This window comes from Antennarius striatus, chromosome 12 (assembly GCF_040054535.1).
Source record: "Antennarius striatus isolate MH-2024 chromosome 12, ASM4005453v1, whole genome shotgun sequence".
NCBI lineage: Eukaryota > Metazoa > Chordata > Actinopteri > Lophiiformes > Antennariidae > Antennarius > Antennarius striatus.
The window spans coordinates 12649122-12669410 of record NC_090787.1 but is presented as its reverse complement, the minus strand read 5'-3'; the positions used below and the strand labels follow the sequence as shown (position 1 = coordinate 12669410).

Below are 20289 nucleotides of genomic sequence, written 5' to 3'. Positions count from 1 at the left end.
GCATTCAGAAAACATAAGTAAGACTTTCTAGCTAAGATTTAACAACAACAAAAACCACAAACAAAATGTTATTTTAATGAAACCTGTCTTAAAAATATGAAGTCCTTTTGACTCATGAAACTTTATCTCATATCAGGAGGAGAAATCCATTATTTGTGTATGAACAGCTTCCAGGTTGATGTGCAAACAGGTAACCACAATCTGCTTCGAATAGTGCAGTCCATTTGTAAGAAGGCCATTTTAAACTGCTCACAATTTATACATTTATGTTTCATCGCATGGGTACACTGCAACGAAAAGACAATACAATAAAACCTCCATGGAGCTTTTATTAGAGGTGCTGATTCAACACTGTCACCTTTTACATTGTAGTTTACTGAGATGACTTCACATTATATTAAAATGACCTTTCCACGGCAGTAACATCTGTGTGTGTGTGTGTGTGTGTGTGTGTGTGTGTGCGTGTGCGCGTGTGCGTGTGCGTGTGCGTGTGTGTGAATCCTAATTTAAAAAAACTTGAGAAGATAGTCATAATAATCACTAAAAATTATAAGTAAATTTTACTGCAATTGTAGCAAAATATTTATTATTATTATTATTATTATTATTATTATTATTATTATTATTATTATTATTATTATTATTATTACTACTACTACTACTACTACTACTACTACTACTACTACTACTACTACTACTACTACTACTACTACTAGTACTACTACTACTACTACTACTACTACTGCTAGTATTATACTACCAGTCAGATGTACAATAGTCCTGTTTTGGTTTTCGTCCATGTGGTGTTGCAGTACCCCAGCTGTTACCCCTGTGATGGGTCAATCAATGTCAAAAACACCACTGGCTGTCAATTTAATTTAATCCTTTTAATTTTATTAAAAACTACAAAACATGCAGTAGTTACATGTATAATGTAGAAATGATAACTGAACTGACATGTTATGTGAAATGTGCCCCAATAGGGTTGGGAGGTGATGAAGACTTCCTTAACTACACAAAAAAGAAGCACTTTTCAGCGTACAGAAAAAACATCCAAATAAAACAAAGAAATGTAACCCTATAACCAGACAAGAGGATAGATGCACAAGTTTTTATCTCTAATGAACAGCTACCAAGCCCTGACACTAACATGAGGGGTCATTATAGTGGGGCTATAAGGTCCAGCAATCTATTTCTGTGAAACATGCAAGTACAGGCTTGCCTGTGGCCAAGAAAAGAGGCCACATTCTGCTCTCCTCATTACAGGATTATGGTTCACTTCCATCACTGATCTTTAGTAAATGAAATGAGCTTGTTTTTCTCCCCTTGAACAAACCAATTGTTGAACAACCCTGCAGCATTTCAGTTTGTTTCCCCAGGTGCTCTTGTTCCTATTTATCAAGCGAAGTCCTGTCTTTTCATTGGCTCACTGGTTACTGGACATAACCAAAGCGGCAGGGGGTGGGGTGATTTGTTATGTTACTGGCCAGCCTTGTCCCTTGGGGAGAGCAGAGTGCAGATTTGGATTGTACGATTGACCAGCTGAGCTTAATGCACTGGGTCCCAAAGAGTATGCTGTTCTTGCTCAAACATGATAACACCTTTTGACTCTAATCAGTACGTGTCTATTGGTGCAATTTGGCAGTGTCGGCATGATATAAAAATAGATCCTAATCTGAATTGCAATATACTTCAGTAACACAAAAATGTTAAATTATATATATATATGTATATATATTTAAATTTTAACAATGCAAAAAACAAAATAAAATGTGTTTTTTGCAGGTACTATATCGTAATTTCTTTTGCTGTTGTGGTGAAGAAATCTGCTTGCCATCTGGGTCTAATCTAATCAATGTGAATGACAAGGTGGGAAAAAGCCTGAAAGTGAGCACCAGCTTAGGGACTTTACCTAATGCCCAGCACTGTCACTTCAATGATATGATCACAGCACACAAAATGACAACAAAATTATAGCCAGCAAGGATATGGGGACATAGTGTGCTACTCTAGTCAGGTGAAATTGCTTTTTCCGACTATGAAATGGCTTGTCTCTTGTCGGATGGGTAAACATTTCCTTGTCAGGCCAGTAATAAGGAATGAGGCACACTGGGCTGAACTAAGAGGATATAGCCAAGGTTATTTGGGATTCATGACAGGTAGTGGCTTATATTACAGCAGCACTAAAAATTTCATGGGAATGCATTTAAGATGGCCTTTAAGTTATTTATATCTTGTTTGCCTGATGTCACATTGCAATTTCCATCAATAAATCAAACTATTTTTCCCTTATTCCTGGCACTTTGATTGAAATAAACAAAAGCCCAGTATTTACCTTCAGTCTTTAATTAACATAGCATGGATAATTTAGTCAAGAGTGCTATGCTAAGATAACTATTGCCCCCTGTGGCTCCCTGCCAGCAGTGATCCACTCTGTCAAAGGGAATCAGGGTGCCCTCTGACAGAAAAGACAGCTGGAGGTCTGCTAAGGGGCGGAGTGGACAGTTGTGGCTTTTAAACCCTTATTAGGCATCCTCCCTGGACACACCAGGCACACGTCTACGCAGAAGTGCACTCCTACACCTGCTCATTATTGATGTCCTTTAAGGTTCACCCTGCCAGATCAGACCCAACCTTGATTCCTCACCACAAAGCTCACAGCAAATTAACCACAGGACAGGTGATCATGATGTTCAGTGGAAATACAAGAAGTGTGGCTCGTATGCTAATACCTGCGCCAAGAGATGATTCACCCAAAACAAATATTTGTACATGTGTTTCTAACTATGGAGCACATCAAAAGAAAACATACAAGTTTATTTAAAGCCCACAAGTTAGTTCTTTTTTCCCGTACTAGACACATCCTTCATTTACTTTTTAATAAGTTTCACTGCAATTTAGCCTTAACTGTGGTTTGCAGAAATACAAACAAGTTGAATTTATTTGCAAAAGTTGATACTAATTGCATAATAGATTATTAATTAATGTTTTGTCACAAGTTCTTGTATACCAATCCACTCTTATTATTATTATTATTATTGTTGTTGTTGTTGTTGTTGTTGTTGTTGTTGTTGTTGTTGTTGTTTTTAGACAGATTCCAAATCTTGTGAGAAAGAATGTTGATTTGATATTTCTGTGCATGAGTAAAACACGTTACAAGTTATTTTTCATTTTTCAAATCTGACAATATGGTATCCGACACTCTCCTATGAAAAAAACAATATATGAGAGACCAAACCGTGAGGTTGAGTCCTTGGGTTAAAGAAAAACTTGAATAAAGATGAACAAATGAACAATTCATTGATTAATTAGGAATGTGTTAATTTTGTCTCATGGCAATTCTGTAGAAAATAATGTAATCATCGACATACAGCTACTTCAAGATCAAGATGTGTTTCATTTGGCATTAAAAATGTTAAGGATATAACATCAGGAATTGCCAAGTTAGTGGACGGCATCATTTTTATTAACTCCCTATGAAAACTTCTTTTATCACCTGCTACTAGCCCGTTATCGACTCTTTGGTTTGATGCTAGATTCTTTAAAATTTAAAGACCCTGTGTGACCCGGTGAGTGCAGTTGGGGTTTGTGACCATTTTGTTATTTCTGCTGTCATGCACTGTCAGACGTCTGCAAGTGAAGAACAAGAACCACCGTCTCCAGTAAGCCCATGGCATGAAAAATTCAGACTAACTCTACTTTTTAAGCCATTTCTGATGAAAAGTACGCAGAAATGAAACTGACTTATGCCAAATATCATTGAAATGCTGTGATTGTGAGGCTGATGTTTGTAACTTTGAAATTATTTATAAAACATTGATTCCATTTTAAGAGTAGCCATGCCATGAAGTGTGCACTTACCCTTTTGAGATCCTCTGAGATTTCTTGAGCAATGGACCCAAGCCTAAACAATAAAAAAAAACCAGATCCAGTAATTTCAGCATGTTTTTTTGTTGCTGTTTTTTATGGGAGCTTTGCTGTGCTTAGTCAGTATGCAAATGAGAACTAATTACCCTCTCAAGATGTGTATTGTTCAATCGATAACTGGGTTGACAGGATGGGGAATTTTTAATCTCGAAACAAAAATTCAGAAACCTGTTTACGTCAGGTAGCTGAATATCCTTAATTACATCCATGGTAAACTGGTGACTGACCTGCAGTAGAAGCACTTTTGAGTTAAAACACAAATACGGCACAGAAAGCAAAATTCACTGTTTGAATGGTAAAATATTTGGGGAATAGGAGCAAATAGGCGACTGTCGTGTTACAAGAATAATCTTCATTAAAATCACAGGCAACAACACCAGGCCAACATGCAGCTCATTGGGAATGCAGTGTGAAAAGAGAGGCCCACAGATTATCACTCTGCGTAACTCATGTTTAATTTATCCTGGAGCAATATTGTCAAGAGCGCTACCAGTCCAAAGAAATAGATGCTGGTAAAAGCTGCAATGAGAGTCAGGCTAGCCCAAAAATAACATAGGTTTTTGAGTAAAATGTCGCAAAATGGAGAGAACACACTAGAGAGAGGAGGCATTGGAGACATCTGCGATATGTTTAGTACAGGTTCACAGTAGTGTAACAGAACTGCTTCAGGATTGTTAATATTTCAAAAGATGACTTCCAAATGGAATTGACAGTTAAGTGTTCACACAACAACCAGACATGATACGCAGAACTCAACCTTTTATTCTGATTTAGGATAAAATAAATACATACGTAAAAATCATTTTTAAAGATGTTCGCTTTCAAAACAGAGCAGCACACCATACAACCTTTAAATCTGGACAATGCAAGCATACAAAAGTAATCTCACAACTTCAAATTCAACTATAAGACATAAGACATAACCAATTTCTGTGAGCACTACGGTGTGCTTTTTCTTCCTCCTCCTCATCCTCCTCCTCCCCATGGCTGAGTGAAATGGAATTGCCTCTCACTTTCAAAGAGAGCTCTATGGAGGTGATAATAGAGCTACTCCCTGCTGTCTCCAGGCAGGAAATAGGAAAGTGGCATATGGGGCCAGGAACCAAATAGAGAGGAAATGTGACCAGGCAAGGGAAGGAACTATAGGAAAGGTTAATGATCGGTTCTGAATTCTACGGGGAAGACAACCATGTTCCATGTTAAAAAAAAAAAAAAGTGACATGATTTTTGTCGCTGCTGCTTATACGCAGACAGCCACAAACAAATTCATGCATTTTCTTGAAAAACTTTGCCAGTGGGAAAAAGAAACGCATGTATTGATTTTTTTCTCATTTTATTTTATTTTTATCTTCTGCAGTATAAATGATTAATTGATAAGCCCACGCGAAGCCTACACTACACAGTAGATCTAATGTTTCAAACTCAAGGCCCGGGGGCCAAATGTGGCCCGCCACATCATTTTATGTGGCCCGCGAGAGCATAAAAGATCAGTAGTCTAAAAATAAATAGGTCAAAAGTGTGCTTTGACCAAAAACTATATTTCCCACATTGCTGTTAGCCCATTTTAACTCTGACAAAAATGTGAACAAAGTTAATGTTCTAACTTGTGTTTGATGTTATTTGTCTTCATTTACTTGCATAGTTTGATGCTTGATTGATGGGATTCTGTGGGTTCGTTAGCCTGACAAATTAAAAATATTTAGGTTATAACAGAGAAACAAGCATAGTTTTTCTGTGCAACTGTAATGTTTGTAACTTGAATAAGTAATCAATTCAGTGCTATTTAACATCAAGGAGTAGTTACATTTACATTACATTAGACTGAGTTACATTTAGTTACATTCATTAGTTACATCTGGCCCTTCGATGACAGCCATTATGCTGATGTGGCCCTCAATGAAAATGAGTTTGACACAATTGCTGTAGATCTAATAACTGCCAAGTAGAACTGACTACATCAGACCAATCGTGTCACTATATTCCACTGACCTGAGAGATGAGAAATACAGACAGCACCATTTATTAGAGAATAAATCCATTTTTCCATCTCCACAGCCTTACAGTCTGCTCTAGCATGTGTTGGTGTCCTACCGTTGCCTTTGCAGCAGCCGAACAAGTTCTCTGGCCTGCAGAATCTCCAGGAACCCAGAGGCACCAATCCACTCTTCAAGCAACTGGGATACATAGCTGGAACTAAATTAGCTATTGGACACCATACACCAATTCATATACTACAAAAAAAATCATGCAATGACTAAAAACGGTTGCAACTAATGTGAGTGAAAATTAGTGCCGTGAGTGTGAAACAGGGGGGTGTTATCATTAGGGGCCATGTGGGGAGCATTAGCAGGGAGTGAATTTGCTTTCAAATTTTCACCCTGTTACCACACCTTGGCTGAAATAGTTTGTGCCCTTTCACCACAAAGCTAGATACCCACCCTTCAGTTCTATCCTGTGCAAAGAAAAGAATCAATTTTGAGGCAATTTGCACTTGGTTTGAACCACTACAAAGATTCAAAGAACATTTTTTGTAAGTTTCCTTTTTAATTATCCATGTGTGACTCCAAGGAAAGAAGACAAATGATAGAAACAGTGGATTTTTACTATTTTTTTGTTTAACCTTTATTTAACCAGGTAAGTGAATTGAGAACCACTTCTCATTTACCATGACGACCTAGGTATATTGCATATTGAAAGACAGCAGATACACTCTCGCCCTCATTCACACCTTTAAATCAGACGTCACACACAATATGGACATTCATTTCAAATAAATAAAAACATTTGTGTAAAAGATACTTCCAAAAAATTCAGATCTTTATCATCAAACATTATCAGAAGAGATCTAAATCATTACACAAACAGAAGACAGTCTAAATACCAGTTTGTGTTTTTCTGATACAGCCGTTGCAACAACTGGACATTAGAGACAAAGAAGTATCACACAGGCTGGCTTTTTCCAGATCTGACAGCTAGATCATTTGAAGATGACAAGATAACACTTAAATGCAAAGGTGACATGACAGTGTCTTCAGAGCCAGATGGATCAATACTCAGCTTGGCTCATCTGAGCAGTGGCTCTGCAGCCATGTTTTTTTTTAATGCTGCCATTTTGAAAATAGGATATGACTGTCACTGTCAAGGCAAATTTCTGGTGCTTTATTAATGACCAGATTTCCTTTCTTCTGTTGCAACTGTAATATTGATGCAAAACAGCCCGGGAATCCAAAGGAGGCTATAACAACTTTTAGCATATTTGTACATTTTAGAGAATACTATAGACTGGAACCTAGAAAAATTCTTCAAGATGTGACAAGAGAAACAGGTGCCAAAACATAAAATGCTAGTTATCTTAATAAGAAGCTTTATGTAAGAATGTCTGAGCAAATCCAAAACTCATTTGGTGGCTCTACATACAAGAATAAATGAAGAGGAATCCATTAGCTCATGGTTACTGCACTGGAAGAAGCCCACTTTTCCAAAACCTCCTCCAGTGAGATGGCCAAGAAGTCCAGTAAACCAGTTAGAAAAACTCGGCAAGTTGCCTTGGTGGCCATCCAGGCTGCAGCGACTGCCACCAGCTCTACCCCCCCCCTCTCCCATCCACATCCATGCACTTGAATAAAAAAAATCAAATTCTGTCAAATATTCAACAGTCCATTTTCCCTTTGAGAGGTAAGGAGTATTGTTGAATAATGCAGCCAGGCAGGGATCTCCCATGGCTGGCCTCGACCACAGGAATCACTGAGTGGGTCTGATCCCTCTTGAGTGGCATCTACTGTGGTGACATCATTCATACAAGGAGTAATGATAAGATGGTAGTACACTACTCTACTTGAGCCAACTCTAAAGGAGGCAGTGGTGTTACTCATTTAAATCGATCAACTGGCCATCTGTTGATGCTAAATTCATGTTCTGCCATTTCTAGATCAAACAGAATCAGTGTTTCTCTATTGCGTTATGCTGAGCACTAAGGTGTTTTGAGAACGGAAATTGGTATCATGCAAGACACATTCTTTTTCACAGTGTGCGATTCTGGTGGGCATGTAAACGAAAAAGCCACAGGGACATGCAGCTACAGATGTAAAAAAAAACAAAAAAACATCTACATGCAGCCGCAGCAGGTCTCTACCTCACAGATTAGGGCACTGGGAGCACTTTGCAGGGTGTTGTCACAGGTATGACGAGGGAGAATTGTGCTTGCTATCCCCAGGTTACACGAGGTGTGAACAAAATATGCAGCCAATTTGTTTTGTGCAGAATTAGAAGGGGAAAACATTACAGGAATATACTTTAGTCTATCTGCATCCCATTTATTTATTTATTCTTTTGTCGCGCCAGTATTCCAGCTCAGTATAATTCAGGGGTTTATTTTTATTGCTTTATCTGTTCTTGACCTGTTCTTATAGGTATATCTGAACACTTATGTTCTGGACCAAGCAGCTATTTTAATTGGACTTCAAGTGTCACCACATCAACAGCTAAACAACAGACACAGCAGCAAAAAGAAATCCAACCAATCCAGCAAGCTCAATCAAATCACAAGGACAAAGAGAGAGTGTCAGTGTTGGCGCAGGAATTACTGATCTTGGGGGAATTGGCAAGCCCAGCAGCAAGCAAGTGTATTACATATGGCGTGCCATTTTCACAGCTTCCACAAAGAGAACACAAAAAGTGTTATGTCTCACTATCTGAGACTAATAAACAACAACCAAGATATTCTGAATCCGGTTTGTATTTTAACAAAGACTGGAGCTCGGCAAAGGGTTTTCGGTTCATTGTATCTGAGCTTCGAGTTCATGGAAATGATGAGCCGCATAGTCGGAGCTGAGCAAAAACGGTGGATGAAAGCATCCTCCCACTAATTCCATGAGGTGTCAGTCAGGAAACTGGCCTGCCAGGATGACTTTCGGCTCCAATCAAGCCAGATGGTTTCTTAACACTGAATAAATGAATTGATTTGTGTGTAGTGTCTCTAACAAGGTTCATATTCTTCCACACATGACACAAAGGTGATCGGCACGTGAACAGGAAAGCTGTGATCCGCTAGCTCAGAGGAGGTACATTGTGAATCACTTTGGTCCTGCTAACGTGAATGTGACTCAAATCTTTTCAGTGTTTGTATCTGTTAAAGTGACAAAGTGTTATTGCAAGGCCTTTGTTGTCATAATTGTACACAGCTGACACCTGATGTGTTATCTTCTATGTCCTAATCCAACACAATTTATTTCTATCATTAAAAGGATCACTGCACTTTCCCTCTGGTGTGAACTACTATCAATTATACAGCTATATTTCAATTGTTGTATATTGCTAAAGCACCTGCTAATGAATTGTGAAACTGCAGTGCTACCATGTTATTTTACTGGGCCTTAAGCGGCTACTGTACACTTAGGCACGTTTTTTCAATTATATCTGGGTGATATTTTTTCAGTCATTAAGCACTCTTGGTGTAAGAATGTCCACCTTACACTCAGCCAAAGGTGTTTCTGCAGCTGCTGTTATTAGCAAGTAGCATCTCAGGCCCAGTGCAAAGCCACTGCTGCAGTACTCAAAGGACAACAGTCATATCCATTGTGATTTTCACGGGGGATTTTGATATTCACACATGTACTAGGTGTTGTTTGGGAGTCTGATAAGCATGTGTGAAACCAGAGGCTTGACTAGAATGGGGACCTTATTTAAAAGGGAATGGTCTTTTTGAGATATTTCTGCTTTTCATATTTACGTGAATAACAATAAAATAATAATCAAGCACGGTGTGTCTTAGCTATGAGCCATGTGTCTAATTGAAGCTGCTCACGGCCATATGGACATGTGCGAAATATAGAAGGTCCAATAACTACATAAGGATTGAAGCAGCATGTGGAAAAATAAAATATTTCCAACATCAGTGCCAGTCTTGGCGTCAGCGGCTGCAATGATCATGAAGCGAGGATTTATCTCTAAGAATTCATACAAAATTCAACAATTACAGAACAGTTACTGAGCAGTGCGCGAGGCGAAAATGAATTTAAGTGTATGAAGCAATCACAGACCTTATCATTACAAGATCAGAGGCTGAAAAACAAAGTGCAGGAGAGTTGCCCCTCCTCTCTACATTGGTGATGTGCACAGACAGCCTGTTATTGGAGGTGTTAATTGGCAAATTCAGTACAAGTCAAGAGCATGTTCCATGACGTCCTCGACCAGCTAGACTGGGTCATTAAACCGAGAATGGATTCTTTCATGCTGCCTTAACCCTTGAATTGCGAGATAATGTCCCAAAAACATCACCATGCTCCAGTCTCCTCCATGTATCAAGAGGAAAAAATAAACTACCCTGATTTAGCAGCCACAATATAATAACAGAAGGAAAGCATCTTCGGAGCCAGTGTGTCAGTGGCGCAATTATTTTAAATCAGGAGTCAAGTGTCTACAAAAAGTTCAGAAGTTTAAAAATGTCTATACTAGAGCCCTTCTGAAGAAAATGTTAAAAAGCCTTCACGTGGTGGCTGAACAATGTGATTTTCCAAACAATGGCATCAGCAGACTCCACCGATCAGTGCTTTTGTGTTCTGTGTGTTGGACGAGCCCCTCATCCGCCTGAAATGTGAGCCTCCTTTGGGGTTCTGGGTGCGATCTCACCAGTGCCTCTGTCATCACTTGCTGTGACTGCCAAATCTCTGCTCCAGAAAGCAGGGCTCTCAGACCAGCACTGAAGCAAACACAATGGAGAGGGGCCATTCTGAGACTTTGCACAGGCATCGATGGCTTCAACACATTTAATCAAACACAAAGTCAGCTCCACCACTTCTGCACAGAGAGCACGATAAGCTCAACGCATGACAAGACAACTGTGAGGTGATACTCGCAGCCTGCAACGCCATGAGAGTTGGCAGTCTCTTATGCCAACGGTGACCAGTGCACAGACAGTTGAATATGCTTCTCCCCAAAGTTGTTAATTATCGAAATGACATTGATGTGAAGAGGGCATGCTAACCAGGTGACCTTAATCCACTTGCTATCTCTCTGTTTTGTTACAATTTGATTAAACCAGCTAACAATCTATTTATTTCCACGTGTGTTAAATCTTCTTGGCACGGCGTGATCTGATAAACATTGTTTAAATATTTAGAAGAGTAACTGTGGAAAATACTGACTTAGTGAAATAGTGCCTTGTCTCAATTGTCTGCTACAATTATCATCCATTTCCTGAGCAATGAAGAAACAGATGTGACTCTTCATAGAACTGACATCTAAGTGTTTGTGTTTGATATTATCAAACACACACAAAATAATACTTGATCATTATATATTATATAATGATCTCTCTCTATATACAGTATATATACGTGTGTGTGTGTGTGTGTGTGTGTGTGTGTGTGTGTGTGTGTGTGTGTGTGTGTGTGTGTGTATGTGTGTGTGTGTTAGAATGCAATGTAATGTTTATGTTTATGGTATAAAAACAATAAATAATAATAAACAATAATAATTAATGGACTAATACATGATTTTTGACTTCATGACATTCAATTTGATTTATAAATATAAGTAAAATGTATGAGTTCAGTTATGAAAAATGGAAAGTTATCATGTTTGTACGACCAACATTTTTGTAGTTTTTGTTGTCCAGTGTTGGGTCAATGATCCTATTGTAATTTCACTTGTTTTTGGAGCAACCTTTTTTAAAAGTTATTTTGTAATCCAAAGGGACAACATAGCATAATATCATCATAATAGGGATGATGGTGTAAGTATGATGGTGGTTATTAAAAACTGTTACTACCATATGTTATGTACATTCTCAGGGGACAAAATTCACTTCATTTCAAATATGGTCGATTGTAACTACGGCAACAATGTAGGTAGCATTTTCCGAGATATGCTTCATATGATTTATTTTTTATCCACTAATCTTTGGTGTTCATTATTAATTATCGAGTATTATTATAATTAATACAATTATAATAATTATAATATAATTTCCTCCGGGATTGATAAAGTATCTATCTATCTATCTATCTATCTATCTATCTATCTATCTATCTATCTATCTATCTATCTATCTATCTATCTATCTATCTATCTATCTATCTAATAATTAATAAATTATAATAATACTGGATTTTGTGTATGTAATAGACGATAATCTCAACCCTGCTGATTTCTTTTTAATTAATCCTAACTTCAAAGTCATCCCCACAAGTATTACTTTTTTTTCTCCTCCTGAATCCACATAAAAAATACTCCATTCCCTACAGCTCATGTCTCATTTGCTCATCTCCGCTCAAGATAACCTAAAAGCTCAAAAACAGCGCCAACAGCCATAGTGTTGATTCCCTGCCTGTCTTCTCTATTTGAAAATGACTGTGGTCCCCTAAAGCCGGTGACTTCTCCGTCTCCCCAAACTAAGCACCGACTGGTAGTGAAGAAACACTGCTGATTAGCATGCAGTAATGATGGTGAGCTGGGCTCCATTGTTCTAACACCTCCCCTTTCCTCCGCACCAATCTGTCACCATTCAGTGGGCTAGAGCTGCCTCAAATGCTCTTCTCCACAAATGAGATGGATAATTAGTTGCCCCTCACGAATGCCGCACTCTTCCCACCCCTGATTGCTTTCACCTTCTTGCTCCTGGCAATTTTGACACCTTGTAATCAGCCTGCAGGTCTCCATCTCAATCCATATTCTTTTTCTTTCTTTTTTTTGTAGCTCTATTTCAAATCTACTACCTCTGGAAGCACATCACAAGGAGATTATAAGGCACATCATATTCTACAGGACATAGTTGCAATAACAATAAGAGCTAAGTTTTGAGTTTTTTCTAATAGTCCAAATTACTGTACAGTACATGCAAGTAATTTTACAGTAGATGTACAAAACAAATCCTAGCTGTCAGTTTGAGTTTCTTCTTCCAAGTAACAATGAATGACAACATAATTATGAGCAAGCAGCTGTTCATGATCCCAGAGAGAAAAGCATACAGGCGGCACAATGTTTGACTCTTCACAGATTAACCAGAGAGGATCATTAGGGATATGTATTTGCCAAAATCTCTGAATAAATTCTCCCCTCAGTGTTCATGTGATGCGAAATGTAAAATTATGTGGTTTCTGTCACTTCAAAATAAGCATGCAATACGTTTTACACATTAAATTAGATCAATATAATTATAATGTTGGTCAAATAAGCCTAATGGATTGTAGGATCACCTATAATCATATAACACATCACCTATATGATGTGTTATAGTCTACCGACCACAACATAAAGATACTTGAGAGCTTGACTACATTAGCAAACACCTCTGAGCCATTTAAGACAGTGAAATGCTCAAAACCAGCTGCTAGGTCAGGTTGAACAACTCAGTCCAGTTTGAGCATTTGCGTCATAAGAATTTGAAATAAATAACATTAATTTCTGGTTTTAACACCAATCAATATACAACAAAGTGTTACCAAGCTACTCCTAAAGAACTGCAAAGATCTGCACAACCAAGTGTTCCCGTATTTTCAAATATCATCACAAGTGAATGAAGAAAATTACCACAAGTATTTGCAAAAATACAAATACACAGGCCTCTCGCAGACATCAAAGCTGATTCCGCTGTTTATAAATGACACACAATGTCATGCATGTTGTGCAAGATGTACTTTTACATCACCTATTTCCATATTACAATAACCTGCATTTCACTGATTAGTCTCTTTATTCATTAATAGGTAGGCAATGTCATGTGAATCTGACACACCTAGTATGTCGCATCAGCTTTTATATAGAATAAAAACATTATGTATTCATTATACCATTAAATGTAATATTAATACAATAAATAAAGGGTAATATTATCTAAGGTAAAACTATCAGTATTTAAATAGCAAAATAACCAAGCATCTTGTTGAACAATGCATTACTGCCTGATGTTACATGCTTTCATTTGTGTGCAGAATTTTAATGAACACAAGATGAGTTTAAAATGGATTCAGACTTGTTGATAACAAACACATAGAAATGAGATGTGTCCTATTTCAACAGAAATGATCACAAACATCATCAATGAATGCCTCAAAGTGAAATTGCTGCATGCAATTAATGCATATTGTGTCTAATATTAAAAATGTAAATAACATGTTATAAAGAAAGATAATAAATACACATTTTGTCAGCGTGTCTTTATGTATGGCTGCATTTGTAGAGAATCCCAGGCTGACTTATGTTTGCATGTTAAAAACAACTGAATTTGGTTTTTAAATGTCACAAGAGTAGATGCTTTATTTGCTCAAATATAACATATTACTATGTGTATCATCATCTCTTATTAGAGTAAAATCTTAGCCAGGTATTAAAAAAATATAATGGGCAAGAAAAATGTACCATTAAACTCTTCAACATTAAATAAATGGTTTCAAGTCTTATTGCAGTGTCATTTCAAATCCAGTACAGCGCATATACTTCATGGCAGACAGGACAAGACCATGAATACAGTTAGTTGTGAAGTAGTTTTGGCCTTGACCCGTCAAAGTCTGCTTCCAATATTAATTGTTGGCTTCATTTTTAGGAGAGAAATGCGAGTAGAGATGGCTGTTCATTTGGTCCTGAGGAACCACAGCGTGGCAGAACGCACATTTTGCAGGACTGCTGCTCTGAGGTGTCACCAGCTCTGTCCCCACGCCAACTGCATCACACAACTCAGGGCTCCAGAGAGGCTGCAGAGCAGGACGAACCAAAGAAACAATATATTATTCATGCACTAAACAGTCCTTACACTCACTCTATTAAAGCATGCCAGACCACTTGGCCTTGAAATATCTGTTGGTCTAAAGACAACAAAAAATGTATTGCACATCATACATCAAAATGTATTTTATATCATATAGTCTGGCCAAATACTTACAAAGATGTAAAGTGAAAGGCTTTCACCAAATGTTTCATAATATTTCCATTAACATATCTATCCAAACTATCAATCAGGTTCACCTATGTAAACAATTGTGTCTACGCACACCAGTGAAAGAATCACGCTATCATTCACTTTATGATAAAACTTTAGACCTTTGGCTCTTACAGCATATCCCTCACAGTTTTTATTAGGCATTTACACACATCAGCATATAAAATCCCTTTTAACCATCCTACTTGTAATGTGCTTCCATCTGGCTAACACTTTCCAGCAAAAAAAAATTCAAATATAGCCAGAGCATCCATGCTTAAGCAAAAAAAAAAAAAAAAGAATCAGCACACATTACATAGTAATATGCTTCAAGAAAAGCCAAGGGGAATTTTTTTTGACTTCACACCATTTCACTCCTCTATTAGCAAAGACCAATCAGAATATTATAATTTGCTACTAGTTTTCTCAGACCTTCTCCTGTGAATCTCACCTGCTGGGGACCTCGCACGCTCTCCTGGGAGAGCGATGATGATTTTGAGGGTGAGGGGGATGTAAGGTAGACAAAGTGCGTGGGCAATTCCACAGGCTCCTCCTCTATCAGTGCGGAGGGGACACTACTGAGAGGTCGCTTTGTGGGCACGGTCAGACCAATATGTCGTTCTGGTGCACTATTCAGGAAGTCATATTCACTGTCCACAGAGGGCGGAAATTTGACGCTGAGTTTGGTGAGAGAGTCCACTAAGTCCTTGTCCTCATGGTTGGTGCTTTGGGAGGCCAGCGATGTGGGGGGGAGTTGAGTGTCCACCGCTGACCTTAATGCAGAGGTAAATGGTCTCTCTGCCTCCTCTGTATGGTCTGTGCACTGGATGGGCATGGAGAACCTCTGATCTGTTAGATGGCAAAATATAAAATTTTACAGTTTTTCTGTCTCAGTCATCGTGTTGGCATGTTCTCATCTTAACTTTAGGAACATGAGCATAGCTCTATGAAATGTTACACATCAAAATATAATGTAGTCATTTCATTACAAAAGGAATACAAACATATTTCCACTGCACTTACTAATCTCTATATTGGCAATTATGTTATATAAATAGTTCCGTAGATCTTAGATGGAGCCAACATGATGAATTTTGAATTAAGAAATGAATGCTGTGCTATTTTTGCAAATTACCAGCAGTAACTTGCAAAATGCCAAAGAAACATTAAGGAACAGCAAAATTTCAGGTATTGCAATGTAATTATCTTAAATACTAGAGCAAAAGCAAGCGAATTCAAATGTATTTTCTCTAAAGCAGGTAAATTCAGATTAATATTACCATTTGAAGTATCACTTCCTCCATGGAATTTTTTTAAATGATCTTTCTGTCGTCTGGTTAGAGAACGAATCTGCCGGAATTTTCCTTGAATTGCTTCAAATGCTTCCAGCATGTCCTGACTGAGAAAGAAATAAGTAAAGAATGACAAAAAAACAATCTTTAACCGTATCATCCACTGATTGTTTGAAATCTTTGTTAAAGGAGAGACACATACTAGTCGGCGCTGCTGTTGACTGCCATATTAGGAGCAATAGCACCAGTACCCATATTGTCCTGAAAAAAGAAACATTATTTTCGTAGTTTTCATTATGAACAAGGGCATATTATGAATATATTTTTAGTAACAGATCAGAAATGTACATATGTATTGAAGATGATATTTATTGGTTAAAAAATATTTCCCTGCCTTTAATCAACAGTAAAACTGTAGCTGTTGAATTGAAAAGAGACTTTATCCTCTAGCACCATCTGGTGAAGTAAAACTGGATTCACCTTGTGTCGACTAAAATACAGGCTGGATACTTGTGCAGCAGAAATGTAATCAGAAGTTTTCTCATTTAACTAAAGCCTTGCAAAACAGACAAACATAGTGAAAGAAAAAGGAATCTAAATATTACCTTCTGATCAGAGAAAAGTAACACAGAAATTCCCTGTCCAATTGTTTAACTATGTGAGCAAGGGTTAGAAACACCAGACAAATGATGGCATTGCATGAAAAAGTTAAATGATAATACTAGACTATAAACCTGACAACATATGCTCAAAATTTGAGCCTCATAATGGCAAATATATGAATTTTCCATCAATGTCTTTAACACCCTTGTTGACACGTACGAGCACAACAAGTAGAGGTATAATAAACTTGTCTTTATAAGACAGAAAGCTGTATGCACGCTCGTGTTAGGATGAAAAAAAACTGTTTGCTATGAAGCTAATACATTACAGTTGTTATATATATCAATAGAGCAAGCATTAACACAGGAGGCTTACCGGGTACTGCATATTCCTATAAGAGTTTATGCCCTCAAGAAGATGGTTGCAGGGCTCACATTTCATCTCCCCTTAGAAAACAAATAGAGCAAATTATGAGTTTGCTCAAAAGAATGAAATGCAAGAGTAAACCAACTTGTCGGTAAATCAGTAGAGGGGTCATTTGGCACATCTCACTAACCTGATGGTTGCCTTGTGGCTGATAACTTAGCTTCAAGCTTTGAAATCAACTGCTGCTGGTCCTCTATCTGCTGTTGAAGTTTTTGAGTGTATCCCTCATAATATTCAGTCTGAGAAAATTAGGTTTCCATTATTTTCTTGCACCCAAATCTGCAATATTTTCTATGCCATGTGCGCACATCTGTGTTTCTCATTTTCATAAATAGCAGAATTCATTCAATTTGACTGAGGATACAGATCAGAAACAAGTAACAGCATAAACACATTGGTAAAAAGAAAACATAGAAGCTCCTCTGTCACAAATTATTTGTGCTATATGGGAAATTCTCCATGCAAAATCTTTACCATTTGCTGCAGCTGTTTTTTTGCTATATCCTTTTCAATGGAGACCTGGCGGTAAGCTTCAAAAGCTTTGTTGAGCTGGTCTCCAATATTCCTTTCCATGCCGTGTGCTCCACAATCATCACTGACACAGCAGACATGAGCCCTAGGAGCAAGATTCTGTTGTAAAAAACATTCCAACAATTCAGTTCTAAACACCACATAACTAAGAACAGACTTGTTTCTACTGGGCTCATACATTAGAATTAAAACAAGTCAATAACTGCAGTGACAATCGATTTGGAGGATTTTTTTTTAAATGCAAAGTACTGGTGCAGATGTATCTGAAAAGGCATATCCTCTAATGGTTTAGTTATTACCAGATTACTGGCTGTTCCGGTGGATCACAAGTATGCACATTTCAACAGTGAATGCCTTGTTCTAGTTCTGCCTGTGCTGGAAATGCTGATGATCATTGAAAATGAATGACAGATGAATCAAGTTGCTCAATACATTCGGAATTTCTTGCTAGACTTACGTAAGACCACGAACGTCAACCACAACCCTCACATCTCTGACTCCATCTGACCAGTGCCTGTGCTGGTTTTAAAGTTGTTAAACAATTTTAAACAACTTTCATTAGTAATAGTTAACATGGACGCGCTGAGGTGATGAGCCAGATGATGTCTGTCATGGGAAACGCTGCTACCTGCCACTCATATACAGCTGCGGGTGAAGCCACAGCCTGAGTTCAAGTCGGATATAAACAGTTACACTGGGGTGTACGGAGACTTTTCAAGGTGTAACTCCAAACACAACACAAACACGTTCCCGTATTGTTCAAAAGTTCTGCTCCGTTACGGATATCGGAGGTTCGTGAAACCGGCGGCGGCTCCGTGATTAGTTGGCCTCGCTGCCGGTGAGTGACTGTCCCCTTACCTTCATTCGAGTAACTGTTAAAAGTCGACTTTGCTGTTCTCACTCCAACGCAGCGGCGTCGCCTAAACTTCAGCTGCAAAGTTACGAGGCGCAGGAGAGGATATGGCTGTGTATGTTTTACATAGCCTACTTGAGTTGGGAACTTCCCTCGGGGAATCCCCCCGCTCTGTAGACTTCCGCCTTTGCTCGACTCTGGCCAATCAGCGCGCAGCTCGGAGGAGCGCAGGGTGGTTTGCTGGTTTGAGGGTTCTTCCAGCCGACGCGCCTGCAAACCGACTGATGTACATGTGAAAACACTTCACAAACTACATTCATCCCGAGTTTATTTGGTTCTCAACATTAAAAATTGTTGAGTTGAGAACAAATAACCATCAAGGTGCAGCCTGGTTGGATTAAATATGTTTGGGTCCTAAGGGCAGCATATTTTACCTATAGGGACCATTTTAGTGTCACTATCCAAAGGCCTTAGAAATGCATCACTGTCTAGGTATGCTTTGCATTCTGGAACATGGAATTTTTCCCTCAAAAATTGTTTATTTCTTAGTTTAACAAGGGGATAATTTGAGATTTGTTGGATAAAATTATTTGTGGCTATTTCTGGTTATCTTTTTGCGCTCAATTCTACTGTCAAGTTTGAGAACCTCATGTGATGAAAATTATCACAAAACATGCACGCTATAAATATGCACAACCAGTTTTAAAATTAAATTGATTTTTGAAACTGAGTCACAACATGAGCAGCAACGAGTGTATAACACACTACATTAATCAGGACTTTGAGCAGCAGGTCATCTGCATGACAAGTCCAAAAAATAAACCAATACTGCAGGTGAGTGAATTACATCATATCTTCTGGCTCACTGTCACAGTGACACAGCTTTATTTGACACTTGAATAGAGCAGAGCAGTTAATTAATGTTAGTTATAATATTTGTACTTTTTTATGACTAATCAATGGCTTGTGAAAGCATACAACAAATTGCTGCATTGTGGCATTGTCTCATGTGTCACATATAGATCGATCTCCTATAATTATGATGTATAGTTATTATGAAATGCACAAATAGTGTGCATAATTGATTTTTACTTTTGTATTCTGTGCAGGAAAAATGACATAACTGACTTCCTGCAAAAGAACTGCCAACAGTTCAATTCAGTATACAGTATACTTTGAGTACACTTCTACATCACTGCGGCAAGGTGAGAATTAACACCACAGGAGATAAACGAAAATGAGTGCCCTCTCATTCATTTACCATGAATGAGAGGGCATGCTTCACTCCGATGCATGTGGAGAAAGAACAGAGACATATCTAAACTACAACCAAGGCAGTCACAAACTGCAACATCCCGCGACACCCCTGAATTAAAATTTTTGCCATGACCTACTTGCATAGGTCAAAGGTCAAAGCTAGTGCTCTGACCCACTGTCACTGATCAAAGCACTAGCTTTGATCTACAGTCTTACTCACACTGGCCTTCTTCATCTTTCCATCTTATCCGGTTCCTGAGTGTACAAAAGTTTAAATTTGACCATGAACTAGTTTTCTCAAGGTCAAAGTCATCATCTCAGTGTTATCCCCTTTTCTGCCCGAGTAATGTGATTTTTGTTTCATCTTTCTATCTGCAATGGTTGTGAAGATATTTGGTGGACATACGAACGGACGGAAGTATGAACGAACGAACGAAGACATGGTCACTGACAATTACAATACATCATCGCTTTGAAGCAGGATGTAA

General features: G+C 38.1%; 1 protein-coding gene across 2 annotated transcripts; it reads right to left on the bottom strand.

Moving 5' to 3' along the window:
• Positions 1–13599: 13599 nt before the first annotated feature.
• tank (TRAF family member-associated NFKB activator) lies at positions 13600–18689 on the bottom strand. 2 transcript variants are annotated; one of them, XM_068329371.1, is made up of 8 exons: positions 18550–18689; positions 17635–17776; positions 17291–17399; positions 17110–17180; positions 16334–16392; positions 16120–16238; positions 15291–15688; positions 13600–14615 (listed from the first exon to the last, which is right to left on the bottom strand). In XM_068329371.1, the coding sequence occupies exons 2-8, from the start codon at positions 17731–17733 to the stop codon at positions 14445–14447; spliced, it is 1026 nt and encodes a 341-aa protein (XP_068185472.1). In that variant the 5' UTR covers positions 17734–17776; positions 18550–18689; the 3' UTR covers positions 13600–14444. The 2 variants fall into 2 exon arrangements, with proteins under 2 accessions (XP_068185472.1, XP_068185471.1); XM_068329370.1 differs by having other exon boundaries at positions 17635–17790; positions 18550–18678.
• Positions 18690–20289: the final 1600 nt, after the last annotated feature.